This window comes from Nilaparvata lugens, chromosome Y, assembly GCF_014356525.2.
Source record: "Nilaparvata lugens isolate BPH chromosome Y, ASM1435652v1, whole genome shotgun sequence".
NCBI classification, from domain to species: Eukaryota; Metazoa; Arthropoda; class Insecta; order Hemiptera; family Delphacidae; genus Nilaparvata; species Nilaparvata lugens.
Window position 1 is genome coordinate 6,830,938 of NC_052519.1, and position 27,541 is coordinate 6,858,478.

At 34.5% G+C, this 27,541-nt stretch overlaps 1 protein-coding gene across 1 annotated transcript; it reads left to right on the top strand.

The window, feature by feature from the left end:
* The first annotated feature begins 1,038 nt into the window (after nucleotides 1-1,038).
* Nucleotides 1,039-27,541, top strand: LOC120355124. Its single transcript, XM_039443445.1, has 3 exons — nucleotides 1,039-1,516; nucleotides 2,441-2,553; nucleotides 27,271-27,541. The coding sequence occupies exons 1-3, from the start codon at nucleotides 1,121-1,123 to the stop codon at nucleotides 27,539-27,541; spliced, it is 780 nt and encodes a 259-aa protein (XP_039299379.1). The 5' UTR covers nucleotides 1,039-1,120.

Here is a 27,541-nt window from a genome sequence, read left to right on the forward strand (position 1 = left end):
CTATTCCTCTATGGTGTGAAATATTTATTAGAAATAGAGTGCTATAAAGTACAATAAAATTATCGCTAGGGTGTGCTTTTCATAATAATAATAATAATAATAATAATAATAATAATAATAATAAGCTGGAGCAAGGTACTCTGTTAGTTGTGATCTTCTCTTTGCTGATACAACATCAAGCTAGTGTACTGAGATGGATAATGTGTTTGGTGTGGAGAACAAGTCTTCAGATTTGTTCGTTCAATTCATTATAGATAGACATTTTAATCAATTAAGTGAATACCATTCTGTTCCTTTAGAAAAAATGAGATATCAATATAAATTAAGTGTACTCTTGGACACGCACCTAGATATATTGGCACAGTTAGCAGAAAAAGGATGGACAAATCTACAATATTTAACTTTTGTGAGAGACTATGAAAAATTAGGAGTTTGGCATAGTGATAACTATAATCATATTCTTGTTTGTGATTTATACGGTTCATCATATGATAAATTCTGCGGCAATGGTGACTTCCCCGATTCATGGAGATGTCCGTGCGCGCATCTTAAAGACTCTATCGATAAAATTAAAAAAGTTATAATAGAAAACAATGCTCATTTAACAGAAGAACAATTAAATCAAGTTATCTGGAATTTTTTTCGAGATTCTGCAGATGAGACAGGGTTAGAACAGGATTGACAAAGAAAGATCAAAATCAAGTATGTGTGCAATATTGTAAATAAATGAAATGCAACAACTTTGCTACTGTTAAAATATTAAAATGTCATATTGATGATAGAAAACGCTGACAAGATTCATGTTTGAAAAATGAGATGCTCTTACTTTGATGTTGAAGGATCTAACATTGATTAACAAAATTAGAATCATGGGTTTTATTGGAGATTTCTAGCAATGTCTCATGCTAAGTTCTAGTCGAGATTTTTTTTTTTTCGTCTTCTAACACATGGATGCTATTCGAAAAATTATCGTGTGTGGTATACTTACAATCTGATAACGATCTGGGAGCACGTGTTGTTGTTGGGGGAGAGAAATTCGAATTTTTTTTGCCTTGTGGCACGCTCTCGCTCGCACGTGTCTGCAACAGAGAGAGAAACGAATGCTATATAAACACAAGCGATGAGAGGAAAATTACCATTTACATCAGAGACAACAGAGACTTCACACACACACGAGATGAGTTCACCGTCCTTTATCCTGCCAGATAGCCCGCCTCCGCAGCATGTGCTAAACTACTGGCAGCGCAAAGCTGCTGAGTCCTGTGCCAGCTCTTCTGCTGCTGCTGCCGCCTCCGCTCCTGCCTCCGCTCCACACCGTCCAACATCACCAGGGGGCGAGATGGTGATTCCGGACAGCCCCATCCAACGCTTGCGTCCAGCAGCTACGTGGGCGCCGCGGCGTGCTGTGTTGACGACGCTGTCAAACAACATCAGGCAGAGGCAGGCAAAGAGGAAACTCGACTTCGAGGAGGGTGAAGTCAGCGGCGAAGAGGATGGCGTGCTCCCTCAATCAAAGGTTAGTTTCAACAAATATTATTAACTTGTGTATGCACAGATTTTTTTCTGTGATTGATTGTTAAAAAATCTGTGCACATACGAGTCTTTGATTATTTGATATGAATATTATTTGATCTGAATATTATTTGAACTGATTAGAATGCAAGCAATATTTCCTCGAACTGATTAGAAATGGTATTATGAGATATTATCGTTTGAAGTATTCAATCATGCATAAATGTCACCAATATTATTTGAAGCGCTTGGAATGCAAAGGAAATTACAAACCGAATTGATGCTAAGGAAATATTATTTGAACTGCTTAGATATTATTATTTAAAGTAGGTAATCATGCATAAATGTCACCAATATTATTTGAAGTGCTTGGAATGTAAAGGAAATTACGAACCGAATTGATGCTAAGGAAATATTATTTGAACTGCTTAGATATTATTATTATTTAAAGTAGCCACTCATTCAACATTGTTACTAATATTATTTGAAGTGCTTGGAATGTAAAGGAAATTACGAACCGAATTGATGCTAAGGAAATATTATTTGAACTGCTTAGATATTATTATTATTTAAAGTAGCCACTCATTCAACATTGTTACTAATATTATTTGAAGTGCTTGGAATGTAAAGGAAATTACGAACCGAATTGATGCTAAGGAAATATTATTTGAACTGCTTAGATATTATCATTATTTAAAGTAGCCACTCATGCAACATTGTTACCAATATTATTTGAAGTGCTTGGAATGCAAAGGAAATTACGAACCGAATTGATGCTAAGGAAATATTATTTGAACTGTTTAGATATTATTGTTAAAAGTACTCGATCATGCAACAATGATATTACTCACTTTATGCAGAGAATTCGATGATAATCTGATGTAGAGATCTGAAACAAATAAGACACTAATCAAATATTTTTCAACAGAAACGTATGCTGGATGAGGACTCCTCTCTCGTACCCTTAATAAAGGAGGCTGAATTGGACTTTGTAGAACTCGTTAACAAACCACTACCCAAGCCATGGGTCCCATTGCGGGAGTTAGAGGAGGATCAACAATACCGCATCGTCGCGGCGAGGGAGCACACAAACCAGCACGGGCGACGTATAATTTTAAAAATAATCAATGCAGGAAGCAAATGCGAGGTGTATCTACCTCAAAGATTCGCTTCCTGCATTGATGCGGGAAAAATTCGGCATTTCAACGAAACGTGTAAAAATTATGTGTTAATAGTAACACATAAGTGCCCAAATTGGACAGATATAAAAATTGTTAAAGCTTAACAATTTTTATATCTGTATACAATTTGGACACTTATGTGTTACGAATTGTATAGATGTATGTGAATAGTTGAATAGATCAATAAAATGTGTGCATATTTGATAAAAAATTGTTTTCAATTCTTACCTGTTGTTGTTGATAAGTTCGTAATGAATATCACACAGAAGAAGAAGAAATGCTTCAGCTGCTCTGTTGTGAATGATAATTTAAATAAGGTGAGCCCGTCTTTTATAGTTTGTTGTGAGCATGCTCAGTAGACTCACCGCTAGAGGTAAGCGCTGGCAGCTTCTCGCCCCCTCCTTCTCGTGCTCCCACAGATGTGGGTGGCCGCACCTCCCCCCTTTTCAAATCACATTCACCTTTCAGATTTGGAATAATATTCTTATCATTCAAGCAATGTATCACTTCAATCTGACAGTAAAGCATTAGATGTAGAAATATGAATTCACTTCCAACTCATTGGTTGAACATTAAACCAAATCAAGTTGATGTATTGATTAATTAATTAACCTCAGTTAATGTTCAACCATTGAGTTGAAAGGTAATGAAAAATGGTATGTAGGAGAAAAAAGCAAAGTTCGAGAAAAAAGCAGAGTTTGAGGAAACGGGGTAAAGGTATCTTGAGTTCAGCAGCAAGAGTTTTTAAAGGTTTGGCAGGTAATGTAACATCAACTATTCTAAATAAGGTAATTGATAACCTGGGGGAAGAATATCATATTCCCGGATACGAGTGGTGTGGCCCGGGCACGAAGGTTAATGAAAGGTTAAAGAGAGGTGATCAAGGCATAAATTCGTTAGATAAAGCTTGCAAGGCCCACGATATAGCCTATACTCAAAATAGTGATAATAAAACTCGGGCGGTAGCTGACAGCGCTCTAGCGAACGCTGCATGGGACATTTTCAAAAATCCTCAAACACCCCTTGCCGAGAAAGCACTTAGCTATCTTGTTACAAACGTTATGAAAGCTAAAGCGGCGTTTGGTGGGACTTTGAGAAAGAAGAAGAAGAAGAAGAATGAGAGGAGAACTTATAGTAACGATATTAGACGCAAAGCTATAGCTCAGTTGAAAAAGCATATTGCAGGAAAAGGATATTTTTTGAAGCCTTTTCCTAAAAGTGGTGGCAGACTTCTACCCCCACCCCCACCAGCATCATATGGAGTGAGTTTATTCCCTCAAGTTAAGAAACGTAGAACAACAACGAAAAAGAGTAGGAAGAAGAAGAAGAAGAAGACATGAATATTGAAGGAGAATTGAGTAATTATGATTTGATTGATTGGTCGAAATTATTACAGATTCGGTTAAGAGGCATATATATGCTAGATGCATTACCCAAAAAAATTCTAAAAAACGAGAATGCCATTGTGAATTTAGCAAGGGAAAGTGAGGATGGCACACATTGGGTAGCATATAAGAAAATTGGTTCTAATGTTTGGTATTTTGATCCAATTGGAAATTTACAACCTCCATACGAATTGGACAAATATTGGAAAAAAGAAAATGGAGTAAATATATTTTATAATGTAGAGCATATGCAACCATTAAATAGCGATTTTTGTGGTCATCTTACATTATTGTTTCTTGCAAATCAGTTGTAATTAAGTGTTTGTGGTGAACACACAAGATGGTGGTTATTACATTACGATCTAACACAAGTGATCTCTATGAACATTTACAAGAAATTATAGAATTGGATAAAAATCGTGAATGGGAAATTGGATTGATTAATTTTTCCAGTTACAATAGTATTGCAAACATTAACAAAGGAACAAATTCCAGCTTCAAATATGGTGATAGATTAATCGAGTTGGATACTGGTGCATATGAAGTTGAGGATATTATAAAATCTTTAAAGAATAAATTGAATATTGATGACAAGAAGAATAAACTTATTATACATGCAAACGTAAATACTATGAAGATTGAAATTCATTCTGATAAAGCCATTGATTTAACACGTTCTGATTCGATTGCTAAGATACTTGGTTTTGATAATGTTGTTTTGCAGCCAAATAAATGGCATTATTCCAAACATTTGGTTAACATATCAAGCGTTGACAGTATTCTTGTTGAGTGTAATTTAGCTTGCAGCAGTTACTCTGAGGGAAAACAAAAACATGTAATCTACGAATTTTTACCAAAGGTTCCTAGCGGTTATTTGATAAACGAAGTACCATCACCGATTATTTATGTACCTTTGAATACGCATCGAATTCAAACTATTAATGTAAAGGTAACGGACCAGAACGGATCGTTTATTGATTTCCGCGGAGATACAATTACAATTAGGTTGCACATACGTGAAAAGTAATGGGTTATCTTATTTTCAACCCACGTTCGAATAAGACCAATCAAGTCATTAGAGAAAGGAACGCGATAGCGACAACACCTAAAAACAAACGTGCTTTGTCGGCTAAAAGCGCGAGAATATTAGAAAAGTTGGGTTTTATAGTCGATTGGCGACATGTTAGGCGGGGGAGCGGCAGCAATTAGTGAAATTCTGGATGTGGAGACAGACCTTCAGTTTTATAATGATATTACTAAATTCCAATTTCACACTCATACAGTTTATTCGGGACAGGAAATAAAAAACTCTGACGAGGCACGTATTGGCATAAATTCTTTAGATGTCTATTCTTTACCTTGTAAATCATTCATATTGATTGAGGGAACAGTTAACTGTACAAAACCGGGAACAGCCCCAACCGATGCACCAGTTGCAGCAGACTATAAATTAAGCAGTAACGTAATCGGTAACCTTTTTGACGAAATACGATATGAATTAGCAGGTCAGCAAATTTCTAAATCAAGATTGATTGGATTAACATCCACAATTAAAGCTATATTGGTGAAAAATACTTTCGATAAAAACACATATCACTTGGCTGGTTTTGACAGAGCAGGATATGAGCTAACGGATAATACATTCACTTTCTGTGTTCCGCTGAAATTAATCCTCCCGTTTTTTGAAGATTTTCAAAGAATAATTTTAAATTTGAAACAGGAACTCGTCTTATTGAGGTCACCGACAGATCTAAATTGTGTTGAGACTCAAAGTGGAACAAACGTTAGTGTGAAAATTACAAAACTGCAATGGCGCATGCCCTACATAACTTTAGAAGATCATGTAAGACTGAAATTTTTGAGACTGCTTGATGCTGACACTCCACTGAAATTAGGTTTCCGCCATTGGGAATTTGTGAATTACCAAATTTGCAAAATTCACTTAACCATTCTTGGGCAGTTCGTACCACATCGAGTTTTGATAGTCCAAAATACGTTATAATTGCATTTCAAACTGATCGTAAGAATAAAATTAAAAAATCAATATCTAATTTCGATAGCTGCGGTATTTACAATGTTAAAGTATATTTGAACAGTGAGTATTATCCATATGAAAATCTGCTAGGTAAGAAGGAGGTTTTATACCGGATGTTCTTGGATTTTGCGCCGTCGTATTATAATCATTCAATCAATAGTGAACTCGGAACAGAAATCAACTTTTAAACGTTTTGTGAATCAACACCGCTGATTGTTGTAGATTGTTCACACCAACCAAGTCATTTGAAATCATCGACAGATGTTCGTATTGAAATGGAATTTGAAAGTGCAGTACCTGCAAATACTTCCGCGTATTGCGTTTTAATTAGCGATCGTGTGATGGAATACACACCGCTCACGAGTATGGTGAAAGAAGTTCAGTAATTTGTTGATAGAGTGCATCACTGCAGGTTATATAAGGTGTGTACTGCGACAAATGTAAGCCATTATCAGTTTCACCTTTGAACAGCCAACATGTCCTATTCTTTGTGTTCTGATATTTTGGACAAGCCACAAACTCGCTCTATTGGTATTCAGTGCGATCTTGATAGTTTCTATTATGAAGCAAGGTGCAGTACACCGAAGCCGCTGGAGGTGGAGGAGGAGGAGGGGAGAGACGAAGGATTACCGAAGCCGCTGCAGGTGGAGGAGGACAAAGGAGGATTCGAGGAGTCCGCCGCCGCCGCTGAGGGGAGAGACAAACCCCGCGAAGAGAAAGAAGGTCAAGCGAGTGCTAAAATTGCTACAGTTGATCTTCACTAGTTTAAACAAGATTGTAATCAAATTATTGTGAAAGAACTTGCCATAATTGATCAGTTCAATAATTATATTGTGTTCCATTTCAAATCACCATTTGCAAAGACAGAATTGAGTGCAAAATTGTAAAACGATGTAACATGGTTAGAACGTCACTATCATAAAATAAAATGGGAAGATGGAGATTTAGAATACAGTGAGTCATTAATACGTGATTACCTTGCAGCTTATGAGAAAATTTTCACAAAAGGAACTGAGAAAGCAAAGTTTTTAAGAAGATTGCATAGCAACGTACAATGCATACCAGAGGATTTTCCAAAACCTGATTTCAGCTTTTTCACTAGTTCATGGTGTTATGCTGCATGCAACATTCATAAAAATAAACCACATTCTCGCTGTGCGTTATTCTCTGCTCAACATTATAATTCATTGTTGTTTAAAAATATGTATCAAACAAATAATTTCTTGTGCGAAAACAATCGAATGCAAAGTATGAAAATGGCTCCGATGTACACGAATTCGCAGAAAAGAAACTTTGCTCATTATGGATTCTTCTACAACGGAAAGGATCTACAGTGTGTTTATTGCCTGCATGCATTGAGGCTGCATAAAGCGCGTACATGTTGTCTATCGTCAATTGATGAAGAAAGACCACTTAATTACTCTATAATAGTTCCTGCCTACACTTAGTTTTCTTCATTCGCTCAACAACATGGATCCAAGAAAGTGGTTGGCTCCCGACAACGAATTGGAAGTGAGGTTAAAAAACTGTATTGATTGGTACGATGAGTGTGAAAGTGCAATTAGGAAATCAACTCCTGAAAATTATAGTTTGGCGAAGCAATTGAAAGACATTTTTCTAAGCACGGTGAATTTAAATGATATAAGAGACTATCTATGTTATTATCGTCCTCATAATTTATGTATAGATAAGCTAATTAGAATTGAAGATGAAGTTATGTATTGTTGTAGTGAAATGTGTAAATAAACGTTTTCTGCCTTCAAATGATTTTTCATTCCGATATCCCATTCACGTTTTTTAGTTTAGTTGCTGCTTAGAGCTAGACCAGACAGCACGTGTGGGGTAATCTTTAGTGCACGTGCGCCTATAACACGTGCATCTCATCAATTTAGAAATCTTTCCCCCTCATTCGAGTCACGTCAAACATCTGCGAGATGCCGTGTTATGGTTTTTCAAAATTCAAAAAATTATCTCGTCTCTTGATGTCAATTTCATTTAATGAATTTGATTCAATTGCGAAGAATATTAAATTTTCAACAGGATGTCAAGATGTTGATTTACCGTTAACAAAAACAGAAAATGTACACTTTTCGATTCTATCTGAGATTTTCGAACTGCTCAATATTCTAGACAGCGGTCATCTACATTATGATTGTACAAATGATTCGTCATTATCTGTTGTTAAAAATTCCGATGAACTTTGGAAATGCTTGTACGATATTGCAGATAAAAAATGTAAAAGAACGTAGAGATTTATAGCATTAGATGAGAGAGAATTTCTCAATTCAATTAGATGTAGAGAGAGTCATTGACCTCACTTTGGATTAGAGTAATATGGATTCACTTTAATCTGTCAGCAAGGGAATTTTTTCCCTCTCATCTATACTGGGAGAGAATTTCTCAATTGATTCTTATCTCCTTTCCTTTCGGAAAGGGTGCGGGAAAGAGATGACACGAGTAAAAGAAGGAGATCTCTATCTCTTGAGCCTGTCATCGTAGTATATCATTGGAGCGAAATGGATGCACTTCAATCTGTCAGTATAGCATTAGATGTAGAAATATGAATTCACTTTAATTTGACACCAAAGGAATTTCTCAAAGTGAGTCTGGCATCATAGCAATATGCATTTACTTCAATCTGTCAGTATGGCATTAGATGTAGAAATATGAATTCACTTTAATTTGACAGTAGAGAATTTTTCCCTCTCAAAGAGATTTTTTCCCCACATCTATCATTCACCTCAATCTGTCAGCATAGCATTAGATGTAGAAATATGGATTCACTTTAATTTGACAGTAGAGAGAGGGAATTTTTCCTCCTAAAAGGGAAATTTTTTTTCCCTCACCTGGAGAGAGAGAGAGAGAGAGAGATATCTTACCCCCCTCACCACCACTGGACAGGGGGAAGGGGAAATCTATTTTTAGAAAGAGAGAGAAAGATATATCTCCCTCTCTCTCTATCCCCCTCACCTCCACTGGACAGGGGGAAGGGGAAATCTATTTTTAGAAAGAGAGAGAAAGATATATCTCCCTCTCTCTCTCACCCCCTCACCTCCACTGGACAGGGGGAAGGGGAAATCTATTTTTAGAACACCCCCCGCCCTACAGGCGGGGGGAAGGGGAGGAGGGATTGACGAGGGCGAGAGGGGGGAGGGGATTTCGAGCAAAAAAGTGTGTCAGTTTTCCCAATCCTTCTCTACTTGAATGTAATTTTCAATACTGGAAGATATACAGTTATCATTTCCCAAAATAGCGGGAAAATGTTTTTTTTTCATGATTTGATGATTCACATATTTTCATGATTGATTTTTCTACGTTTCAACGAAGGGATTTGCTTTTGTCTGTATATGTATGTTGGCATGTTTGTAAATTAGCTTTTGATGATTACAGCTTGGCAATGCTCTCGGTTTTATTTATAACAGGTAATATTGTCATCGTCAATAAACGCCAATCAGTCATTGGCCGTTTCAACACTTACGATCTCTCGTCACGGTACCGGTTTCTTTTTTCCGATGTCCGAAGGGCTAATTGGGGTGACATATTGACAATGAGATCTTTTCATAAATGCTGTACGAGGTCTACTGTTCACAGAACTACTAGCTACAAGTATTCAACTGCAGAAGTCGGAAATAGACATTTCATTTTACTCATGGAAGACACCCACCCTATCTACTTCACGTCTATGAAGATAACAATATCAAAGAAACAGAGTTGAAAGTACAAAGACATAGAGATGGAAATTTAGAAGTGAATGAATTGTTATAATTCAATTACTCAGGTATATTAAAACTGACTACTTCAGTATTTACCTTATTAATATTACCGCAATCATTATGTTTCAAATTCAAATTTGCGTTGCGTTGCTGTCACTCGGCTGCTCTCTGCACCTATTTTCTCGAATCTTGCAATAACTTCAAAAAAATGACGTCAACAAACTTGGTGACTCAACACATCTGTCTCGTTTTCAACTGACAATGGCAAACTCTCTCGATCAGCTGTTTTCAACTGACGATGAAAAACTCTCTTGATCAACTGTTTTCAACTGACGACGGAAAACTCTCTCAGTCAGCTGCTACTCGGTTGATGAATAATATTACCGTACCTAATCATTTTTAAGTTCCCTCATTGAGTTATCATAAACATGAGTCCTAATCCAAATGATGATTTTCGTATCACAAACTCTATATTTCAAACTATATACTATATTTCAAACTTAATCAAAATCGTTAGAGCCGTTTTCGATTTCCATCAGACATACAAACAAACTAACAAACAGGAATTGAATACGATGATAAATACGTCTTTAGTAACATCCATATGGGAACATCTGTTATAGTAGACTCCACAAAACTAATCCGATGTTAGTTGGAAGAGCTGAGTACCTCCTCACCCCTTACCATAAACTTTGCCAATTCTTCAGGTGTACTGTATTATGAAAATAGCAATATTAATTCTTACTTATAATCAGCTGCCTAGGGGGCCTAGGCCCCCCTCAAGGATCAGATAAATAATGAAAATGCGGGTCTATCTACACGAATCCTTAGAGTCTCTTAATGATTTAATACTTTTCTTTATCAGCAGTAGTATAATTCCTTCTACAGTATCAACAATGTAGCAAAATTGCCTTGAAAGTATGGATACGGGTACAGAGTAATAAATAATATATTTTTCTCTGTGGTATAGTTTGAATACAGAATGGGTACACTTATTGAATAAATTTCAATGTGAGAATTAACAAGTTGCAAGATGTCACAGCGAAAGCAAAAGAAAGGGCACAATCAGACAATCAAAAATGTATGTAAAGGGTTGTTGAGAATTATGGGAACAGCTTGATGTATCTTCAGCTTCCTAACTGAATGTTATTTTCCAATTAGAATATGATCCCCAAAGAAATTGTCATTGTAAAAGAAAAATTTATCTTTTTCCATGATTTTTAAGAAATCTGTTTCAGTGTATTCCTACTCTAGGGCCTCTCTGTAGACCCATATTTCTAATAAATATTCCATGATTGAATTTAATAACTAATAATGTATATGTTTGTATTGATACTTCAACCACATTTGTATAAAATTGGAGAAAATGAAGCATATAATAACATCTTCTAATGTAACATTTATGGGGAAAACCCCAGGTCCCTCTATCCTTTGGGGGTATTCCTCCCCCCCCCAATACCTCTTGGTTTTTGCCCACCCTTTAGCAGTTTGGTGAAATGGCACCACTGAAGTTGAATGAAATCAACTTCAATTATTGTATGGTAATTGTATGGCAAGATTACGATACTTATGAGCTCTACTTAGAAATGGATTGTGAAACACGATAATTGTACTGGAATGTAATAAACTGTGATATTTTCATTATTATATAAAAGCAACTAAGCCATTCATTTCAATCATTGAGAGAAAAACCAATAAGATGCTCATATTATCTTCTCAAATCCTAATACATTAACAATACACTACCGGTAATTCACGTGCAAATAATACTGATGTGGTCGATTTCAATGAACAATAAATGAAATGTTTGTATTCTTCTAAATGTCTATACTTGAGCATTCTGTTGATTTCGAACAGAGATCACTTTTACGGAGTTTTCTCAGATGATGCAGCAATCACTGAGGAATATCCAACACATAACTCAATAATCCAGGAGAGAGTCATCTAAAATTAAAACTATTAGTGCAATATTGCTAAATTATTAGTGTTTTTCAATAAATTATTAATCCCATACATGTCTCTTAATTAAATGATAAGTTATGGAGTTCCAAATATTATAATATTTTTCGCATTCCCATTTTTCTTTTTTTTTATATTTGAATCGCTTCATTTGGGTCACTCGTTGTTTAGTCGAATATAGTATTTGATAGTATTATTCAGGTATATCTATCACATAAATCTCTCTCAGCAGCTACTATATAAACGCTTAAAATAGGTTGCTAGGGAACGATAATGATAAGAATATGTGATGAATAATCAATCTATCCTGTTCTAGGCGAGCAATATTTCTGTATCACAGATATACAAAAACTTCAACACTAAAATGTGAATATCTTTGAAACGGTTTGATATATTTATGAGCGATTTCCACCATTCATTGTCTCTTGAAATTCTTTATTATTTGAATCTTGTATTAAAACCTTCCCATAGAAAATTTTTGATTCAATGTGGCGGAACGAAGATCGCAGACAAAAATTATTTTGAAGCTACCTACAGAATTTTTTTTCAATTTGAATAAGAATCCCAGTGGAGCCCACTGTTATATTATCTTTGGAAAAGGAACATTAAGCTGTTTTCCTATTAATATTACGCTGTAGGCCTACGTGAATCCATAGGACCTCATAGGTTTCTCCGTATGGGTGAATGATTCAGAATCAGAATTCAAATTTTGTTAAATCAATAATACCAACGACATAGCAACTGCCATCACAATTTGTATCATTAATATTACGCGTATGCTACTGAAGGATAATAGTCAGGCAGACACACAGGAGCAAGTTATTTTGTCTCATGCAGTACTTTCAATGTTACTTTTATATCCTGAAAAAGGATGAAGAAGTGAGTAAAATATTTTGTTGTTCAACGAACTTGACCTGTAAAAAGGTTCGAAGAGTGCGTGTTCAAAATTTGAAGCTGATCGATCAACTCTTTCTAAAGTTATTGTAGTGCATTCAAACAAACAAGCAAACCCACAGACTGGCAACAACTTTGAACTTGAGTAAAAAGTAAGAACTTGCTAACGCTCGTTCAACAAATATTATTGAGAGAACAACGGGCGGTATTATCAAGTTGGGAGCACATAACTTGAAGGAGTCAAATTATTCCAGTGTAGGGGATTGTGTATTTCACAAGAGAGTGTGGTTCTGAGGGATATAGGCCTATAGTGAGAAAGTGAAGAAGTGAGGATTTAATTGAATTGCAGTTTTAGTTTTTTTTGCACGGCCGGCCCTCTCTCAAATTCAACCATCAACCCTCCAGTACGATGCTACATCAACTATATTATACAATCCTACTCGGTGGAATGGGGGAATTCACAATATTACAAGCAAGAGTTGAAAGTAATGAATATTATTGACACAAAGAGATTTACAAATCTGGGCATGGAAAAGTCAAATTCAAGATAGGTTGTAGCTGATTATTTCTGAAGCATTGTATAAAATAATAACAAAACCCTAAGGGGTTTTGAAGAAAGGAGAGCATTAGCACACAACCGGGTAAGAGAGAGAGTTAGAGAGAGAGAGAGAGAGAGAAAGAGAGAGAGAGAGTGTTAGACAGAGAGAGAGAGAGTGTGTGTGTGTGAGTGTTAGACAGAGAGAGAGTGAGAGAGAAAGGCGCAGGAGTGATAGAGAGAGGGCGATCGAGGGAGAGAGTGAGTGAGTGGAGAGAGAGAATGAGAGAGGAAGCAATAGAACTAAATAAGGTTGAGATGAGAGACAATGTCACGCAGGAGTATTGTCCAATGGTGGTCACACACACACTTCTAGTCACACTAAGTTCTAAAAAGAATATTTCAAAGAAAGTACAGTCTGTTCGAAAATTGAAACCAGTTTACTTCCAAGCTATTCTGCCAGCTTATCTGACAGAAGCGTCAAAAGCTGATAGCGACAACCAGAGACTGTTTTCCAGGTAGAGAAATTAGTATCGGACTCGCCCCGTCAAAACAAGACACTTCTTTTTCAGCACAAGAACGACAAAAGTGGCCACCGCCAAAACAAGACTGATTTTCAGTGCTAGGATGGATGTGTCTGACTTTGACGGTGGTGTATCCTGACATCGCCCCTAAAGTTTTGTCATGAAATGTAGTTTGTGTTTAGAACATTGAAAAGTCGAAATAAACTATAGTATCCAACAAACGATGATTAATAATATTGAATAATTTGCTTTTTATAAAATATTTGAACAATGAATAAATGGAAATGAAATTATTTTTTTTCTAGTGAAATTTTGTAATTGATATCTCCATATTTCACAATTTATGTATTGCTGACTGTATAATAAGATGTTAACAAATTTCAATTTTATATTGATTATATACTTAAAAATAATTTTCATGTGTATTAGATTGTATTGATAGCCTAATCAAAATTTTCCTTTTAGTTTATAAGTATTTTAAGATAACAGGTACAGCACAGACATTAACATTGAAATAATTATCACGTGAATCTCGAAATCGACAACAAGTGAACGCCATGAAGAGTGTTAAGAACATTTGGGTGATTTTCGAACTAGTGTGACTCATCAATTGAATAACAACACCAATAACTACGCCACTATCTACGCTGATGCCTACACCAATACCAATGCCAATAACTACGCCAATATCTACACTAATATCTACGCCAATAACTACGCCGATGCCTGTGCTGATGCCAATGACAATATCTACGCCGATGTCTGCGCTGATGCCAATGCCTGCGCCAATGCTGATGCCAATGCCAATATCAACGCCGATGCCAATGCCGACACCAAAGCATACGCCAATGACAACGCCAACGCTTATTGCTGACCTTGTATCTCAAACTTCAACACTATCACATTACCTGGAGGTAATTGCCATCCATGTTCACGTTTGCAACTTTGAATTCAGAATAACAGTCACAGTATCATGAAAGAATTGATTCAAAAAATCCTCTCCTAAATTATTTCTGTATGCAGAACTCTAAACCTTGAACACTGAAAATATCAAAAAACCAAACCTTACCTAAATTAATCCTCACCTAAGTTAATCCTGTATGCAGCGTCTATCTCTTTTCCGAAAAACAAATTACATTGTCATTTCAAGCCTGAAATGTACATTGTATAATTACAAATATGATACAAAATTTACGTGACTCTGTATCGAGTTTGGTATGCAGCCATCTACTACAAGCATGAGGCAATGCTAACTGAGATGTCACCTGTATCGAGTTTGATATGCATCAGTCGACTACAAGTATCAGCCCAACACTACGTTCATCCAGATCAGCCCAACACTACGAGTATTCGGATCAGCCCAACACTAACGTCATCACACTGGAGTCACACTTAACTGAAAATCATACTGAGTGCCTTAATGGACTGTTTTCCAAAATTTGCATCGATAAAATCAACCGTGTCAATAGTGAAAGAAATGAACATTTTTTGATTTATTGAAATTTTATGTGAAAATTAAATGTAACAATTCATCAATTCATTTAAAAAAAATAAATAATAATAATAATTTTTTTTATTCAACATACTAAATTTCTTTTATGCAATAAAAAATTGAATTTTTCTATCTATTAAATTTATGTGCAATTTCAAAAAACTATTCTTTATATATTGAACTTTCTGTTGAGATATTTTCCTTTAAATTATAAAGCTAAAGCAAAAGTAATTTTGATACTCTATACTTTGAAATATTGTTTGGAAACATATAACAAATGCTATTGATGAATTTTTATAATAATTTTCAATATTATAGGACAACATGTAATGTTTTTATAGAAAAACTGTTACTGTTCTCGAATTTACAATTCAAAATTTTCCATTTGAGTCCATGTAATTTTTTTCTGCAAATTTTCAAATAGTAAAATTTTTTATGTCAAGAGGGGGGTATTTGTAATATTACATTTTTTCTCGATTGGAATCGAATCTTCAATTCGAGATCTATAAAACTTTATAGTAAATATCAGAGTCATCGATATACGGACAACTTTTTGACTGAGAATTTATCGTAAATGATTGTGTTGCATGTTCAATGGTATCACTGAAAAAACAAACTCTGTAAACAGAGTTAACAAAATTAACAGATAATATAGAGATGATATATAAAATTTAAAATAACAGTTTCAAAATAAAGTTTTATTGAGAACAAATTTAATATAAAATGAGAATTCTAAACTTGTAATTTATAATTTTTTGGTGACGTGTCCGTAACGTCGATACTGTTTTGAAGTGTCTACAAAGCTCTGCTCTGTTCCTTGTAGCTAGGCTTCCTTCTTCTCTCTAAAAATATGGCTGGCTATGTGTGTTGTAATTTGTGCTCTCTGAATATTTTTCTGTTTAAGTGAATTATTAATGTTTTAAATTGAGTTTTGAACAGTTTATAGTGTTCTATTTTGTCTATAATTGATTTGTGTGTACACAAGCCTATAGCCATTGTGTTTTCAACTATATAAACTGGATAAGTATTTAGCTCGTAGTGACTTTAGATGCTTGAGTGTGAGATATTGTTCTTTGTGTACAGTATATTGCCAAAATTCTTCTGAAGATTATAAGTTCATTTGCTCTAAAAACTGGATTTCTCATTCATAGGCGATAGATCCATTCATAGTTTATCAAGAATCTATTACATTGGAGCCGATAACTATCCTTAGGTTAATAGGTGTGAAATGCTATCCAACCGATTCAGGAGAAATTGGTAGCATGGCAAATGTTACTCCTGTGGTGGGACCGAATTACAAAATAAATATGTCCCAAATGGTACACCATGAAATCCCTGGTTATAAAAATTATTAGTAGGATAGATATCTTGATAGGTTATGAATGGTATACTGCTGAATGGGAGGTCGGTTCAAGAGAGATCAAGTTTCAATGAATAGATATCAGTGCATATTACAAAATGGCAAACATTAAAAATGATCTGAATCTTATAGCATTCTTAACACAAAAGTTTGATGAGCAAATGCTAGGTTTGATGATATGAAGCAAGAATTTGCTAGCATAAGACTAGAGCAGGTTAGTATAAACCTTCTATTGAAAGATGCACATGAGACATTCATTAAAAATCATAAAGATGAAAACAAATTGAAGCATGATAATAGTAGTGTTAAGATACAAGATCAACTCATTCAAGTTTCTGACAATGTAGGCCTAGTTACTGTTGTTGAAAAAGTCAACCCTAATGAGATAGTAGAATTGAGTAAAGAAGTAGGTAGGGAGTTGTCTTCACTGAAAGTCAACTATCATGAAAGTAATATTGCTACATTGAAGGTTAAGAAAACTATAAACAAAGTGAATGATTACATGAGACAGGTTTCTGTAGAGGTTAGGAACAATGTAAACAAAATGAATCTTGCTTTGAATCAAGTTGATAAATTCAACTTTCAACTGAAAATTGAAGAGGTGTATGCAAAGCATTATTTAGTAAACATGACTAACTTTTGTAAGCAAAATGGCTTTGTTGAGACAAATGAACCCATGAATAAAATCATGTTCTTGAAGAAAACAAAACACAAAGTCACCATTGATGTGTTAGTATTCAAAGGTTGTTTCAAGTTGCTTATTTACAAGATGATGACAGTGAATCACATGATGAAAGGGTATTCCCCAGCACACAATGATTAGGAATTCTGTGTTATGCCGGGATTCAGAATAGCATAATCGCTATGCAGTGTATGGTAAGAGTCCATAATTGTGTCTTTTTTTCTTTCCTGTAGCCTATTTTTCTTGGCCCTTAATCTTTTCAAATTTCGATTCTTTCCTGTCTTTGTGTAATGTTCAGTAAAATTCTTCTATGATGCATATCTTAAGCAATCTTGTCCATAGTCATTTAAATTTGTATTTTTTCTGAAATAATTTTGGAAGTTAAAATAGTAGCTTATTTTCTTAATCTTTAAATTGTTGATAAAACTTAACTTTTCTAAAATCTATCCATTGTAGTGTAGATAATTGTTTGCTTGCGGTATATTTTTTCATCATGTATTACATATTTTAATTATGTCTATTTTTTTTAGGTATCATATTAGGTAATTAGGTTTTTCAGAGCAAATTATGTCCCATTTTCTTATTTTCAGTATATTTTATTAAATATACTTCCTTATGAAAGTTCAGTACTGACATGTAGGATAGGCTCTAATTAATCTTTTTCTTCTTTGTATTATTTAGGAAATTTATTTACCCAATTTTCTTTTTCTCTTGTTTGTATTTTTTAGGGAACTTATTTACCCATTATCCATCTTGATCATCTTTGTATGGTAATCTTGAAATGTTTGTATTTATTATACAGTCTTCAAATTATGAAATTATTTAAAAAATAAATGGTTCAATTTAGAACATGCTGAAATCTATTCTTATGTATAAATTCTTTTGTTATAATAAATAAACTTTAAAATTTGAAAGTATTAATGAATTGTGTAGCCATATATATGAGATGTATTAATGAAAGTTAACTTGAATAATGTTTTCATTGAATAAAAACGTTTTGTTATATTATTAATTGAAATGAGTTAAAGGTTAAAATTTCTCTAGAGTTTTTGTAATTGATGTCTTTTTCTAAATTTTTTTTTAAAAACTGTTTGTTATATAAATTTTGATATGATTGATTATCGTTTGAAATGGATGCTGGAGTGTATGTAGAATTTTTAGTGGGGTTTGTTGATTAGAATTTTGCTGGTATGTGATTGTTTTTTGAGATGGAAACCCATTATTGCCTAAAGAAGGAATAACAGAGGTTATGACTTAGAGAGGCAGTAATGAGATAATATTTTTTGTGTTGATTAATAATGTTGATTGCCATAGATGCAAAATAATGATTAATAATGTTGATTGCCATAGATGCTGTTTACTTATGAATATTGATTGCCTTTGAAGCAAAATATTATTGATGTTTTGAATGATTTCTTGTTTAATGATTGATAGTAAAGTTTTGGGTAAGCGCCACCTTAGTCCTCCGACACACCCAGAACCTGACAGGAGTGGACAGCGACTATCGCATCCACAGCAAATCAAAGGTTAGTGTTAGTTATTTGATGAAACCATTTGATAAATCATACTAATAGATCTGTTCACATTACAAGAGTTGGAAATTACTGCTGATCCAGTTAATAGTTATGTACATTACTTGCATATTAATTTGTTGAATCACTGTTTGATTCTGTAATATGAAAGCAAGAAATAATAATACTCACTTTAAAATTCTGTTGATAATCTACTAATCTAAGTGTAGTGAGAGACAACCTTGGGAATATCTCCTCTCAGTCAATTCTCCTCTCAGTCAGACATTAGCACATCTTACTTCAGACAGCTTAAAAGGATAACATCAGCATCATGAATCTCTAATATATAAGAACCCAATTCAACTTATATTGACAGATTAAAGTGAATCAATCCCAGACTACAATAGATAAGAAACTCTTTTGTAGATGTGCTAAAACCCTATTACTCTTTAAGTTTCTTGTTCTAGAGGTTGTGGCAAGAATGTTTCAAATATTCTTTTCAAAGCTCCACCAATTCATGTAGATGCATAACAATATTAGCTACAGCTATTGACAATTGCTTTTTTTCATATCATATGCACTTCAAAAAAAAAAAATTTCTCAGTCTATATTATGTAAATTCATTTATAATTTGCTGTATTGTATATAAGTGTAAAAAACCAGTATATATTGTAATCCACACGAATAAAGCAATCAATCAATCTCTCACCAGCTTCATTTATTTATTTATTTATTTATTAGATAGAGCAAACAATACAATAGTCAGAAAAGAAAAAACAGGCTATTGCCCCAAACTTCTTCAATTTCCTGATTTTGTCACAAATCGTCCAAATATTATGTAGGTTATGTTCACTTAAATTTCAACACCAAATCTTCAATCTGAAACTATGAATCAGAATGAAACAGAGTATTTTAAATTGAGATAAATTGATAATGAAACTTCCGTTTAAACAAAAACCAAACTTCAAATATTCACAAAATATAGAATAAAATCACTTAAATTTTGAGCTCGAAAATATCACTTTCACCATAGCTACAACAGCTGTGATTTTTATTCTCAGATAAAAATATGCAAGTAAGGATTTTCTGTTTTTGTTAAGAAGTTTGATGAAATTCTATAGCAATGATTGAAACTTTCCTCGTCTGACAACTCGAGAGTTCTGCTTAGTTCACAGCAGGTACACATGTACACTTGTAATCGCTTAGTGGATACTTAGAAGTAAGAATATTGAAGGTTTATTGGAATGAGGAATCATTCATGTATACACTTGAAATTTATTTACCGTATTCACTACAATTATTCAACATTTTCTCTTTGATGATGAGCCACAGACAGTTTATGTGATCGATAATAGCAATGATAATCATGTATATCATTCAAATTCACTGTGTTTAAGAAAATGTCTTTTAGTTGTTTCACCAAATGATGATTTTTACAAGCATCATGCCAATCAATACACTGTTCTAACCTCATTTCCAATTCACTATCAGCTTGCATCCGCTTGCACGGGTCCATGATGAGCAAATGAAGAAACTATACATATGTCGGTACTAATATAGAGAAATTAAATGGTTCCTGCCCCTTCCCACCAATGCAACATACACGAGCAGTATGATATTCCAATGCTTGCATACAATAAACACATTGAATTTCTTGTCCGTTATAGAAAAAGCCATATCTTGCAAAGTTTTTTCTGTATTTGAATAGAATTGACATTTTTTCATGCTAAGCATTCTATTGTTTTTGCACATGAAATTTGGAGATGAGTCCATATTTTTCATTATCAATGAATTATAATGAAGAGCCGTGAAGGGGGCACATCGGCCCCTCGGATTGCGATGATGAATTTCACAGGCATTATAACACCATGAACATCTAAAGTAGTTGAAATTTGGTTTCTCAATTCCATCCGGTAAACAACATACGTTTTTGAGTAACCTTCTAAGAAACTTTGCTTTCTCTGTACCTTTTGTGTAGATTTTATCATATCCTTGAAGATAAGATATCAATAATTCGTCTGTGTAAATAAAATGACCATCTTCCCAGCGTATTTTGTGATAATTGTTCTCTGCCCATGTTGCTTGCTTACACAATTTATCATTCAATTCTGACTTTGCAAATGGCGACTTGAAATGCAACACAACAGAGCTATTTAAGTCATTATTTACAATCGCGATTTCTTTCAAAATAATCTGATTGAAATTCCCCTTGAACCAATGCATGTCAACTGTTGCGAATTTTTTACAGGAGAGAGTTTCTTCCTCCTCTTGTGCTGTTTTGTCCTCCTCCATCATCCTCCTTTGTCCTCCGTTCTCCTCCTCCTTTGTCCTCTGTTCTCCTCCTCCTCCTCCTCCTCCTCCTCCTCCTCCTCCTGTGGTTTAGGTGTACTACATCTTGAGTGATAGTAGAAGTAGTCTTCCTCGACGTCAAGATTACACTGTGTCCCAATAGACCGCGTTTTCTTCTCAGAATCAGAAGACATTGTAGATGTTAACTGATCAAAGCTAAAACCTCAAAAGAGTAGAATTTGAAAAATGCAATACTTATATAGTTTGCGCTCTATCGAGAAATTACTGAACTTCCTTCACCATGGAAGTAAGAGGACCTTCACACATGTTCAAACATGAATCTTATCTTGTCAGTGTTTTTTATCTGTTCTATCATCAATGAAATAACACATTTGAATATTTAACCAACCTAATGAATTACAGTAGCAAAGATGATGCATTTCATTTATTTACAATATTGCACACATACACTTATATGTTTTGATCTTTCTTTGTCAATCCTGTTCTAACCCTGTCTCGTCTGCAGAATCTCGTAAAAAATTCCAGATAAGTTGATTTAATTGTTCTTCTGTTAAATGAGCATTTTTTTCCATGATAACCTTCTTAATTCTATTGATAGACTGTTCAAGAATTGCACACTCACATCTCCATGACCCTGGGATATCACCATTCCCCCAGAATTTATCATATGATGTACCATATAAATCACAAACAACAATATGATTATATCCTTCACTGAACCAAGAACCAAATTTTTCATAATCTCTCACAAAAGTTAAACATTGTAGATTTGTCCATCCTTTTTCTGCTAAACGCTGCAATATATCTAGGTGCGTGTCCAAGAGTTCACTTAACAATATTCTTTTACATTTTTTCGAAGCAATATGGAAAAGTAATAGCATATCATAAAGAGAAGAACAAATACTATTCTCCAGATGATTATCTCCCTTGCACACTGATAAAAATTGATTGTTGCTAACACTAGGGTATTTTCACTTGCGGAAAGATACAATAAGTTGAGGTGAGCATATGCATACCACATAATTCTACTTGAGTTCATGCAGCGCATCATTCTATTCTACAGAGTGAGAGTTCACTTTCATCAAGATAATTCTTCAATATTAATTTTATATTGTTGACTAATTGTTCAATTAATGACATCATCTACTAGCTATGATAAATCACTCAGACAGAATATTATTTTTCTTTCCTCAGAAAACTAGCTATTTTCCATTAAACATTATAGCTGCTGAATCTATCCAACAGTTGAGCTGTCTTGACTGCTCAGTTTGTTTGAAGCAAGCTTCTCCTGACATTGAGTTCTTGATTAACCACCAGAACAAGGTAAGGATTAGGATCAAATATTTAATATATATACATTTATTTAGACGCACGAGATTTTTCTAAGCAATTCACAAATATTAATTAAGCTGAACAAACACTAGTTTCACAATAGTTACTCAATTTATACTAATTTCAGATCAGTGAATTTGTTAGTCTAACAAAAATCGTAAACTCTTACAGTTTTCATTCGAATCTCATTAGTCAACTTATTAGGAAGAAAAAAAAAATCTTCTCACTTTTGTCCTTACAAATAGTAACAAGAATCGTTATTTGGGATAAAATTATTCGGGATGATGTGAATCTTTTTGGAAGATATAATCACCACTGGAGAATGATTGCATTGAAACATTGCTGAAGCGTTTTTTCCAAAAATTTGAATCAACATCTAAGAGGAGTGAGAACATGCAAGTTTGGTTTTGTTAAATATTATCGTACACACACAAAAAGAATCTTTTCAGAACAGAGATTGTTTTAGGAGAGGACTGCACAAGTTGTACTGATAACACATTTAGTAAGCATTAGGCTGTAGTCACTACATGACTATGTGTTTTTATCAAACATATTTTTCACAGATTTCGATGAAACATTTAAGTTGGATGAATCACTCGATAATTTCGGTGCATTTTCATTATTTCTAGCTTCTGATAATTGTTTCTTCTCCTCTGCTTTTTCTATATATACATTTTAAATCATCGCATATTGTACACCTTCAATTGTAAATAGCTGCACTTATTGAACCACTTAGCTTGTTCCTCCCTTTCAGTCTCAATCCTCCCTCACAATGATAACACACTTTTTTCCTGTATAGATGAATCCTACCTCACTGAGTTCGTTTGATGGAAATGGACCCATGTAGCAGAGCACTCGAGAATTTGAGGTAAACAGCTGGTTGCATTTTTAAAATATGAAGTTTCTCTGTGATTCCAACAATATCAGTACATTCTCCATTATCTCGTTTTAGCATTACACCGTATTTAAGGTTGTAATCTCGATTGCTATCTACATTAGATATAGCTACATTTCCAATAGATAGTTTACAGCTAGGTGATGATCACGTATTGCATCATTAGACACCAACCAACACTGCAGAACGCGCACCGCACTATATCATTCATTTTTGTGAAGTAAAACCATAGGCTAACCATTTCAGAAACACTTATAAATGGTACTCACCAACATTCAAATGTTTTCACGTTTAAATTTTGTTTTCTGCACACTATACGCTCTTGATTCTTCACAATTCATTTTTACACAAAACTTTTCTAATATAGAACACAATTTCAAATATCGATTTTGAGCTAGACAAACACTAAATCATCATTCAAGGATTAGCATGTTACAATATCCATTTCATCTCTTCTCCCACCTGCTGCCAAGATTGAATTAGAAGTGTATTTGATAGTATACAAAGAAGATGGCTGAACAGTCTTCTCTACTTTCCTTCAATATTTGCAATAAAGACTCTACATTCAGTTTGGTTCTTATTACTTCGTTTCTTATCTAGTCCAACTTAGTGTAACATTTAACTGCTGGAAGGAACCTCATCTCGGCTGCATGCAAATACACTTCCAAAGGCTATTATTGGTTCAGCAATTAGTCTGTAGAGCTTCATCTGATCGGCTTGTCTTGTATAAACTCTTTATCATATGCAGACGATACTGTTAAACACAGAAGACCAAGTTCAATTTGCACTTTTCATGTCAAATAGGATTGGTATGGACTTTGACATGATGAAGAAAGAAAAATTCAAGCTCATAGCGTTTAAAGGAAAGTCACCAGTTAGATCCGAGATAGTGCTTGAGAACCAAATTTTGTAACAAATTAAATGCTTCAATTACTTGGGATGTCATACAGACAAGGAAAGGTTTAATCATTGCTATAGAAGTTCATCAAACTTCTTAACAAAAACCGGAAATCCCTACTTGCATATTTTTATCTGAGAATAAAGCTATTGATTGATTGAGTGCTTTATTCGTGTAGATTACAATATATACTGGTTTTTTACACTTATATACAATACAGCAAATTATAAATGAATTTACATAATATAGACTAAGGAAAAAAATTTTTTTTGAAGTTCATATGATATGAAAAAAGCAGTTTTCAATAGCTGTAGCTAATATTGTTATGCATCAGCATGAATTGGTGGAGCTTTGGAAAGAATATTTGAAACATCCTTGCCACTAACTCTAGAACGAGAAACTTAAAGAGTAATAGGGTTTTAGCACATCTACAAAAGAGTTTCTTATCTATAGCAATCCTAGTCTGGGATTGCTTCTCTCCCATGAGTCGGTTATTGATTCACTTTAATCTGTCAGTATAAGTTGAATTGGGTTCTTATATCTTAGAGATTCATGATGCTGATGTTGTCCTTGGAAGCTGTCTGAAGTAAAACGTGTTAATGTCTGACTGAGAGAAGAATTGGAGCATATCTTCAAGGTTGTCTCTCACTACACTTGCATATGAGAGAGAGAGAGAGAGTTTCTTGTTGTGTTTTACCAGTACATAGAGTCAAATATGGTCATATATCTCTAGATTTCAATTTCATTTGATCTGATTGCAAGGAATATTAAATTTTCGATATAGTTAGCAATAAAAAATAGAGTAATAAAGCTTCACCACATCGGGATTATCAACAGAATCTCAAAGTGAGTATTATTATTTCTTGCTTTCATATTACAGAATCAAACAGTGATTCAACAAGTTAATATGCAAGTAATGTGCATAACTATTAACTGAATCAGTAATTTCCAACTCTTGTAATGTGAACAGATCTATTAGTATAGATTATCAAATAGTTTCATCAAATAACTAAAACTAACCTTTGATTTGCTGTGACCCCCTTCTCCTCCTCCTCTTCCTCCTCCTCCTCCTCCCTCTTATCCGCCACTCTGACTCTGCTGATTGCTTCTCATGTTATCAGATCATGAAATCATGATGGAAAACAACTCAGTGTTGGATCTCTTTTTTAAGTTGAGTGGATTTTGGAGCATATGCTGTGAGTAAGAATAACATAGACTCCCACTAGTAATATTTACAATCTACACAGAAAAGTTTTCTCTCTATTTGTTATGCATCATGACAAGACTTCTGTAATCTTTCAGATAATATACTTGCATATTCAAGGTTGAATTTAAGCTCAGATTGCACATGCACTGAGTCAACATAAATGTGTAGTTTTCCTAATATTTCTGATGAAGGAAGAAGCAAAAGCTCACTGAATCATTCAAGATTCGGTAATCTGAAGGTTCTTCCTTTTGAATTGAAATTTTCCTATAGGATGAATATCCCTTTCCATTATTCCTCTTCCATAATGTCATTCAACTAATATTATTTGTTAGCTCATTCTAATAATCGTATAACAAATAGAGTGAGAGTGAAAACGACAAGTGTAGAATAAATAACAGTTTTCGCCAAAACAAACAAGAAGAGAAATTTACTCCTGGTGTTCTTATTCTGTTTTTCAGAATTAAAGAAGGTACCAGTATACACTGAATTCAAACGCAGCAGATCACATCAGCTTATAGAGAGAGAGAGAGAGACAAGCATACGCTCAGCTGAGAACAAAGCTCAGATTGTACATGCACTGAGTCGACATAAATGTATAGTTTTCCTAATATTTGTGATAAAGGAAGAAGCAAAAGCTCACTGAATCATTCAAGATTCGGTAATCTGAAGGTTCTTCCTTTTGAATTGAAATTTTCCTATAGGATGAATATCCCTTTCCATTATTCCTCTTCCATAATGTCATTCAACTAATATTATTTGTTAGCTCATTCTAATAATCGTATAACAAATAGAGTGAGAGTGAAAACGACAAGTGTAGAATAAATAACAGTTTTCGCCAAAACAAACAAGAAGAGAAATTTACTCCTGGTGTTCTTATTCTGTTTTTCAGAATTAAAGAAGGTACCAGTATACACTGAATTCAAACGCAGCAGATCACATCAGCTTATAGAGAGAGAGAGAGAGACAAGCATACGCTCAGCTGAGAACAAAGCTCAGATTGTACATGCACTGAGTCGACATAAATGTATAGTTTTCCTAATATTTGTGATAAAGGAAGAAGCAAAAGCTCGCAAAATCATTCAAGATTCGGTAATCCACAGGTTCTTCCTTTTGAATTGAAATTTTCCTATAGGTTATATATCTCTTTCCATTATTCCTCTTCCATAATGTCATTCAACTAATATTATTTGTTAGCTCATTCTAATAATCGTATAACAAATAGAGTGAGAGTGAAAACGACAAGTGTAGAATAAATAACAGTTTTCGTCAAAACAAACAAGAAGAGAAATTTACTCCTGGTGTTCTCATTATGTTTTTTAGTTCGTCTTCTTCTTCTTCTTCTTCTTCTTCTTCTCTGTTCTTATACTTCTTTTTCTTCTTCTTCTTCTTCTCTGTTCTTATACTTCTTCTTCTTCTTCTTCTCTGTTCTTATACTTCTTCTTCTTCTTCTTCTTCTTCTTCTCTGTTCTTATACTTCTTCTTCTTCTTCTTCTCCTTCTTCTCTTCTTCTTCTTTCTTCTTCTTCTCTCTTCTTCTTCTTCTTCTTCTTCTTCTTTCTTCTTCTTCTTCTTCTTCTCTTCTTCTTCTTCTTCTTCTTCTTTTCTCTTCTTCTTCTTCTTCGCCTTATTTAAACAGGATATTGATAGTGCTGTAAATTTTCATCACAGTCCCACATAAATCCGGTTCATACTGAGCGGGGGGAGGTGGGCTTGAAAGTTGAGCTTTTTCATAGGATGTAGACTTTATTCTGCTAAGTGGCAGTGTTGGTGACAGAACTGTTTTACGTGCGTGTGTGCCTCTATTATTATTATTTTGTGAGATGTCTCGTATTTTCACTTCATCCAGCAGCAGCAGCAGCAGCGACGAGGATGACGAGCATGCACAGCTTGCAGTACGCCGCCGTCGCCCACTAGAGGAGGATGATCACCGCCGCCAATGGCCTGTCATGGTGGTTCACCCTTCACCGCGTATGGTGGTGGTAGATCCTGTGCCGCCTTCACCACCACCACCGCCCGAGGTAAATATTGCTGAGTGGGAGGTAGAATCACCGCCTTCCGCAGAGGATATTCAGGAGGCAGTAGCATTGCCTCCGAGGAGGAGTGGGGGGCTGAAGTAG